The following is an 8,933-nucleotide window of genomic DNA, read 5'->3' as shown; positions in this document are numbered from 1 at the left end:
TGGCTGTCAAGATTCATTAGTGGTCCAATTACCATACACATGGCAGTATTTTCCTGCCATCCCATGTCCGAAGATTTCACCTGTAGCTCTAATTGCAAGAATTTTCTTTTAACTAAGGTCATGTCTGGCAACCATGACTTTTTTACGTAGAATATTAGCTTACCAATTGTTGAGAGGGGGAGAATTCAGAGGGCACGAGTGGGATATGGTGCATTGGTGCCCGTGGTAATTCAGATGGTAAGCTAATTTTGGTAAGCTAAGATTTCATTGATCCTCTCCCTCCGATCTGTAGAAGATTTCATAAATGATTTTTGGGGCACTCCATATTCAGATCAGTTCAGATCGGAGGGTTAGGATCATCCTATGGAAATGATTTTTAGGGTGCCCAAACAGACGAACGGTTTGGATCATCATATGGAGTGGGCGGTACCTACCTTTTTAGACTTCACGTGTTTTCACGGCCACCCATCATATAAATTCTCCCTTGATCATTATCTAACAATCTATTCAAACATGACAAATAAAATGTAGGATTGTTCATTTACGAAATATGTTTCAAATCTCAACCTAAAGCATCACCAAGCTTTCCACGAAGATCCGGATTATATCACATATTACAAGTGGGAAATTGTTTATTCGCCCACTTTTCTCCCTCGAGCCACCCCTATAGTGTAAAAAAGTAGTCATACTCATAAGACTCATGAGTCATAATTAAATACACTATAGGGGCTGGCCCGAGGAACAAAAGGGCACAAATATATCATTTCCCATATTGAAAGACCCTTACACATACAATGGAGCGGAAAAGTACGAACGAACAAATCAATCCTCTCCAGCGAATAAGGAAAGAGATAAAAAAATAAAAAATAAAAAACACTTGTAAAAGCGACATAGAAAGAGAAAGGTCTCGTTTTTCTTCCATTTTTCTTTCCATTGAGGTCGTGTTCCTCAATCCACACGCAATTCACGATCAATCTATTGACCCTCACAAGAAGATCAAACACCTGAATTATCAGATCAATCGATTTCATTTCCCCCTGTCAAAACAAGAAAAGAAAACCGTTTGCTCCGTCTAGGGTTAGGGTTAGGGTTAGGGTTTCTTCCTTTCGTCCCTATCTCTTCCTCTTCTTCACCTGGAAAATCAACCACCTCGAAGATCAATAGATTTCCCCAATAAAAGAAATCGGTTTTGGTCCATCTAGGGTTAGGGTTTATATAATGGTGGAAAGGAGCTTCTGGTATCGATTGCCTGAGGAAATCACCGAGAAAATCCTCGCTTTCCTCCCAATTCCCTCCATATTCCTCTGCCGATCCGTATGCAAACACTGGAATTCTCTATTAAAATCAGACTCTTTTTTAGAACTATGGCGCACAATCTCCCCTCAAAACCTCTGGTTCCTCATCTACCACACGCGCCATACAATCGCCGCCTTTAGCCCTAGTTCTCACCAATGGAACAATCTCCCACTCTTTGATCGTTGTTCTTTAGATTCTTCCCAGGTCCTCTTATTAGCCTCCTCAGGTGGCCTACTCTGTTTTAGAAATCGGAATTCCGATTACCCAACCCTAATCATCTGTAATCCGGTGACTAGCTCGCATAGGATCTTACCCGAAATGCCTCAAATTCGTTACATCGATATAGTCGGTATGGTGGCAGATAAACCCTCGGGTTCTTATCGAATTCTCGTCACGGGTACCTCTGAACCCGCCTGCAGTGAGAGCATCACTGAGGTTTATGATTCTAGAACCGGTGAGTGGGCCCACCATTGTCGGTCTGGGCAAGAATTCTTGCAGTTTTGGTATGAAGTTCATGCGATTTGGCACGCCGGTTTCTTCTATTGCCTGGGGACTCCTGTTAACACATCGCTAGGTTATCGATTGATTGCATATGATTTGGAGAAACGAAATTGGGTCGATTTGAATGTGAGGATGCCGCCGGGTGATTTGAGGTGTCCATCATTGGTGATTTGTAAGGGTAGATTGTTGTTGGCTGGGAAGATTGTGGAGGATTACTTGATTAAGAGTATTTGTATATGGGAGCTTAGGTGGGAGAGTCTAAGATGGGTTAAGGTTGGGTCTATGCCTGATGATATATTGAGGAAAATACATTCGCCACATTCGATACTGATCCAGTGCCAGGGTCATGGGGATCTTTTGTGCTTTAGCACCCATAGAGGATGGCAATCGATTATCTACAACCTGTTGGATCAGAGTTGGAAGTGGTTGCCAGAGAATGAAATCTGTGGACGGAGTCAGTTCCAGGCAATGGGAAGGAATAATCTTGTTGGGTTGCCATATGAGCCTAGCTTGTCTGCAAGAGTTTGAGTAATTGCTTGCGGAGTATGTATATTGTTGTTCCATATCCTGTCATGTCTTGTCACCAATCCCACTTGTTTCCATGCCATTGATTAACTTCTCAATTACCCGTTGCTTATTGATTTTGCTGTCATCCAGGAGCTTGTCTTTTTTTTACTCTGCAATTTGTTTCGATCGTATGTTGCAAAAATTTCCCATGTCACTCTTGTCATATAACTTCTCCTTGTGTAAATCAAATTTATTTTAATGTATTGTTGATCTATTTAAAATTTTTAATCCATCATGCTTTAGTATGTTGGATAGCTTTCTTTGCATGCACATGGGATGGGCCTGTGCATGTATCTCATGTGATTTTAGACATCTTCTAACTGAGTCATAGAGAAATTATCATCTGTTGTCGCACTGATTATGTTTTCTTATTATAATGATATGGAGCAGAAGATTCTCTTGGCTGTGTGAAATGTTATTTCGGGAGAATTGGTCCTTCAGGCATTGTTTCAAAATGCGGATGCGGGTCAGAACATGGTCGAAGAAAATCCTAGTTGACTCGGCACAACACGTTCGAGTACTTGGTGGACGCGGTCATAACTGGGGAGAGTCAAGTCAATGGAGTTTTTATTGACTCTGTAGGGCAAAACGTGGAATGCGGCAGAAATACACAGAACGTGGCCAAGGGAAAAATGAGTCGACTTGGGGGAGTCCACGATGATACGAAGGCGTTTTAAAACTATGCCCTCAGCCCACATATCTATATCTATATCTAGATTATTTTCGCTGGTCCTCATTTGTCAATACAGGTGGTTTTGTCTTCGTGGTTGTTCATGAAAAAGTTAAATGAGTTTTACTGAATTTGATTTACCTATGGCTTTACATCATCAACGGAGGGATCTATTGAAATTTAAGTGCCCTCGGTGATATCGGGCTGAGCAGGGGGGCATGATAAGGAGCAATATATCCTGGGGCAGGTGGATAAAATTGGGGAGGAGTGGCAATTGGCAAAGTCTCTTGGATGTGTTGGTGTGGGAAGCGAAGTTGCTCAATCAAGTGATGAACTACCTTGTCCAGACTGAATAGGAATGGGTCCAGGTTGTACTAATGGATAGGGAAAGGGCAGGTAATAAAACTGTTGATAGTCTCAATGATGCCCTCAATTGTGACCATTGCCTTGTCTTTGTCCACAGGGCACTATAAGATGGGCTGACCAAATAAAAAAACTCATGCTCATGAGTATATGTAGAGGAGGCTTGGCTAGTGGGTGGCTTGATGAAAGCTTGGAGGTAAACATTAGGCCATCATGTTGAAACAATAATACTTCTCTCTCAAAAAAGGATAAGGAATTAGCCGATTGTGGAAGGATGCAAGGATTGGAAATCTGACCAACCGAGGATGCATGTACGAATGAAAATATATTTATCTTAAACTCCCTGTAGTGTGCACCCAACCTTATCACGCTCATCTAAGATTTGCTGAATAGCAGCAAATTGATCCACTAATTCCTTCACCTTGATCCAATACTAATGAATAGACAAATTTGCTTTCTGGATGTTGTGAGGCTTTATCTGAAGTTGCATGGTGTGAGTTTTGACTGTTCTAAGTAGAAAGCATGTAAAGCTTTCCACAAGTTCTTCACTGAGGTAACATTGAGTACCTGAGCAACGACCTTCGCGGTTAAGGTGGAAGTGATGAACAATTAATTGATCTTTGGTGTCTCATAGATCATATTTAGGGTTATGTTCCCAAGGAAATTTCTTCCTCCACTGTTTCCATCACATGCTTCTTTCTTTATAATAACGCCCTAGGAGGTGTAGCCAAGCCTTCAAGGGAATACAAAAATCCTGGAGCATGGTCCCCATCTTTCTTGTTTAGTTCTTAATTCTCATTAAGGACGGTTCCTAGCATGCTCCCTTGCTTGAAAAAAAATACTCGACTCCGTCGACCATAGGGATCAGGGTTAACATACCATATTCTTTAGCAATGATCCATATACGAGTAGAGAATGGTTGCCTTTAGAGCTTTGTCTCTTCATTTTCTTTTGAGTTTTTTCTCTTCATGCATTGTCTCTTTTCCAAATCCTTTGCTTCCCGCACTTGCTTCCTGCATCGCTTATCGCACTCACTTCTCGCTCTGGCAACTATGATTTAGAGTAACTGTTTTTGGAATCTGTGAATAGATCAAGAATTGGATCAAAAAGTGTCATGGTGGGTTGCCGACTGTGCAAAAACTAGGGACATTCGTTGGGAAATATTGGGTAGAACATGGTGATCAACAGGATTGGCTGTTTTGGTTGACAGACTTCTTGGGCGAAAAACACAGATTTAAGATATCAGATATCAAGGACTGAATTAAGTAAACTAGAAGATAAAGAGGGGAAGAAAGAACCTAGAATCTCTCCAGAGTTCCTAGGAAGACACCTAAGGGTACTATGGTACTCCTCAACTGGCATCTGCCCCTGAATAAGATTTGTTATATCATGATGTAGTTGATTGACCCTAGCCATATCACATCTGTGGGAGTATGTTTGGGCAACAATGTTCTTTATATCCTTTGTTGTCCACAAAAAGGTAAACATCTATTGTTGTTTTTGTGTGTGTAGGCAAGCTGGGATTGAACCTCCGACCTCTGGGTTAACCATTTATTGATGCTAGTCTGCATATAGTGTAACAACTATAACATCACAGTGAGATTTTCAGATTCGCACTTCTCATCATTTGTATCAATCTTCCTTCGGCTCTTTTGTTTGTCCATTTATATCTCCAGGTTTGAATCTGCTTCCAATAAACATTTTTGCAGACTCTGATCATTCAATGTAATTTGACCCCGCCAATCTGACGGTCGTGATCTAGCATCCAGCGTGGTTCATCTTACTACTTCCCTGGGTTTGAGATGCATTTGAATGCGTCACAGAACTGGCCAATGCCTTTGTTTCAGAGACGGTCCAACCTTGAACACAACAATCACCAGCATTTAGTGCATCTCAGATTTGTTTTTCCATGAAAATGTACTTTTGACAAAAAGCACAAAAAACCAGTCTACTTCCACGGTGATAATACCCTTTTGAAAACTAGTTCAGCATATTCAATCTTTGTCCGAATTCGTTATATCACTCTCATCATTTGGCTACCAACACAAGGATGGGGAGGAGACCGACTTGGTATAGAAAACTGATTCTATGAATGCATCCAATAAAAAAGTCCAGCTCTGGTCTCTAGAGTTTCAGAAAACTTGAAACTGAAAGTATAATATATATATACTCTTTAATAACATTAAAAAAATTTAAAAAATGCTCACAAATACCTTAAAGGCAATCTTTATTAAACCATGGCGCGATTTCTCAGATATGAGAGGTGTGGAGGTATAGGACTGACGATGTCAGCAGTACAGCCTAGGGTAATATGAATCCCTCCTTTTTGTTACAGAAAACCATTTTATGTCATAAGTAGTGACTCCATTTATAGATAAATTACAAAATAATGATATTTTATTGTTGTATATAAATCTAAGAAACCTTTTAGAAGTTTTTCTGGTGAATTTATGTATCTGGATCTCTATAAGGTATTGTATGTGCAGCAGAGATTACCTTTTTGGCAAGTACAATTAGGAGAGTATTGGAGGAATAAGGTAAAATGATGGTTTGTGCTTGTGTGGAACTATGAAACATATATTAGAGGAAGAGTTCAATGCAGACTATTAGCAACTTGCATATTTCTTAGCAACTTTATGTTCAATATAGAGAAATCACTGATTTAGTCCAACCAACCACATTAGCTGAAAATAGTCCTGGATCGACTGAACTTGATTGGATAATATTCCAAATGTTATGATGATCTGAGCTCTTTCCTACTATCCATATTAGTATGGTGTCATTGTATCTATCCTCACACTTGATCCAGTCCTCCATGAAAGTACCACAGTTGATCCCACAAGATCTCTGGTGCCATGTCTGTTGTAGTGTCGAACCAAGTTGCATGTATTCAATGGAGACCGGATTGTATATCCTGTTGTTTCATTTCTGCACAAGTTATCAGTCATATTTCCCCAATTTAAGAGATTGAGTTTGATGGCATATATATAAGTCTAATTTTGTAGCCGCGTCTGATTATGATGTATCCGTTTCATTTTTAATGAGAAGTGCATCGTGTATTCTGACTTCTGTTATGTTCTTTCTTCTTAAAACTATCATTTGGTCTTTGGGATCTTAGTTGGGTTATATTTTACTGGTATTTAAGTTGCCTTAGTTTCAAACTCGAATGTTTCTCTCTCTCTCTCTCTCTCTCTCTCTCACCCTCTCTTCTTGCATCTTCGAACTCTATCATCCATGGCTCACTTCCGAGCCACTAATGATTCCTCATTCTTGACGCCCTCGGTTCATGTCAAGTAACCTCATCACCCTGATCTCCTCAGCGCAATGAAACTTATCATGAAAGACAGTAAAGCTCTTATCAAATACATTTACACACATGTTCAACTCAGCGGTGGATGCTCCACCCTTTGTTAACATCGTCCCAGGTGATAATCATCATGGCGGCCATGACAGTTGGCCCAAGAAAAGTTTACATTGCTCCTGAATGCTCAAAATATACCTGGAATTGGATTATATATGTGGAGAAAGGGGTCTCCAAGTGGCTGAAAGATCTTTGAGAGACACGCCCCCCCCCCCCCCCAAACCCCAACACACACACACGCACCCCACCTACGTCTTCAATAAATAAACATTATCATGTGCATGACTCATGCATGAGATTGAGAAAGAAAAGTGTAAGTGGGTATGGTTCCTTTTCTTCATTAGGAATTAGAGGTTGGCCTTGTCTCTTGTAAAGAACATAGAGACTGAGCTCGTGGGGCACAACATGACAGGAAGCATAAGCCTGCAAAAATCTGAAACATAATATGATGATGCTGACGTGCTTCATTTTCTGCTTTAAGAAGAGCCATTTGCAACATTTTCTAGATGTTGTATTTAGGGACTGGTTGGATATAGGATAGAAATCTATACTATAGTGCCATTTATCATCAGATCTATGTTTTCAATGTTATATACAATAAAATTTAAAATATTAAATTAAATTTTCTCAACTTCAGTTCAGTTTCAGTGGTATTACATAGGGTTGATGTCTTAATTTCTTATTGTTTTCCACTGAAATTGCATTACACTGGTTACACAAATTGTTATGATATTTGATAGGCTATCCGCGCCACCATGTTTTGATAATGGGATGAACTCACCTTGTTTTACATGTTTTCACCAGCTGTCAAAGGCTATTGCAGTTCCCAAAAAGCTCTCAGCGGCCAATCAGAAAGTGTAAACCAAAGTGAGTAATGTCATTATTAAAATATGGTCGCGCCTATGTGATAAGGCCTATGCTGTCTTTAGATTAGATGTTTATATTATGGACAAACGCATAGACATCTCTAATTATTGAAATTCATATATTTCGGATTGAAGGTGATTGATTTCTCGGTTTGTGCTTCTTCTTTTTGCCGGTTCGATCTGTAAAACATGGTTTAAGATAAGGAATATCTACAATTTGGCCATGTTTGGCAATCATGAATTTTTTCCATGGAATATTTGTTTACCCAATGGTGATTGGTGAGAGAGGGTGCGAGGAGAGAACTGGTTGGACTGACTGAGGAAAAGGTGAGAAAAGGCTAAAAACAAGAAAAAGAACACTCCAATTGCTATTTATTTTTCCTTGTTTTATACCCACTTCTCACCATCTCCTCATGCCTATCAAGTCTTCCTCCCTCCATCCCTACCCCTCTCACTACCTGATAAAATAAAATTTCATGGTTGCCAAACATGGCCTTAGCTGGAATATAGTGTAGGGGATTTGCTAGGCAATTTTGAACAAAGCCATTTCGTGGCTCACTTTGGCAGGAGAGAACAGCCACGTGGGCTCACTTTTTGGCAGATTTTTGTCCTATTTAGAGGAATTAAATGAATAAGACAAAATCTGCCAGGCAAAAGTGAGCAGCAAGATGACTTTCCTCAAAATTAACTAGCAAATCCCTTTTAAAATACTTGCATGATGCACATATCTTGCCTTGATGAACAAAAATGACGATGACCCAATGTGATTTGGGCCGTTGATCAGACAGTCCATCACAAGGTGACCCAATGGGTCCAGGTCCAATGCCAAGACCCCATCATCGTACACTAGGCAGTGAGCCCATGCCAAAATTATTTTATCCCAAGGCTCCATTTCTTTTGAAGTAGATAAATTTTACGCTCATCTGCTTAAAAATGGGCGTAAAATTTGTTTTGTGACCCTCTACATCTAAAGAAGAATTAGCGCCCAAAAGAAACCTGACAGAAACAACGGATTTGCTAGGCAATTTTGTAGAAAGCCATTTCGCGGCTGGCTTTTGCAGGTGAGAACAGCCATACTGGGTGACCTTTTAGCAGATTTTGTCTTATACATTTAATTCATCCACAGCCACACTGGTTGACGTTTTAGCAGATTTTGTCATGCATTTAATTCATCTGATGTAGCTCTTCTCGCATGCAGAAGCCAGCCGCGAAACGGTTTTCCTCGGAATTGCCTAGCAAATTCCAGTCATTGTTCAAAAAATTTCTATTTTAAGAGTATTTTGAATGAGTTTGTTTGGAACCCCAAGGC

General features: G+C 40.0%; 1 protein-coding gene across 1 annotated transcript; it reads left to right on the top strand.

Annotated features, from left to right (window-relative positions):
• Nucleotides 1-821: 821 nt before the first annotated feature.
• Nucleotides 822-7,777, top strand: LOC143848361 (F-box/kelch-repeat protein At5g15710-like). Its single transcript, XM_077357285.1, has 2 exons — nt 822-2,340; nt 7,563-7,777. Exon 1 carries the CDS (start codon nt 1,219-1,221, stop codon nt 2,323-2,325), a length of 1,107 nt encoding a protein of 368 aa, XP_077213400.1. The 5' UTR covers nt 822-1,218; the 3' UTR covers nt 2,326-2,340; nt 7,563-7,777.
• Nucleotides 7,778-8,933: the final 1,156 nt, after the last annotated feature.

This window comes from Tasmannia lanceolata, unplaced genomic scaffold (genome assembly GCF_043159265.1).
Source record: "Tasmannia lanceolata isolate RefF3 unplaced genomic scaffold, GAP_Taslan_0.1 ptg000016l, whole genome shotgun sequence".
Lineage (NCBI taxonomy): Eukaryota > Viridiplantae > Streptophyta > Magnoliopsida > Canellales > Winteraceae > Tasmannia > Tasmannia lanceolata.
This window is presented reverse-complemented; position numbering and strand designations above follow the sequence as displayed.

Excerpts from the sequence above, each read along its gene's own strand:
- LOC143848361 (XM_077357285.1), top strand. The coding sequence starts at position 1,219 with ATGGTGGAAAGGAGCTTCTGGTATCGATTGCCTGAGGAAATCACCGAG.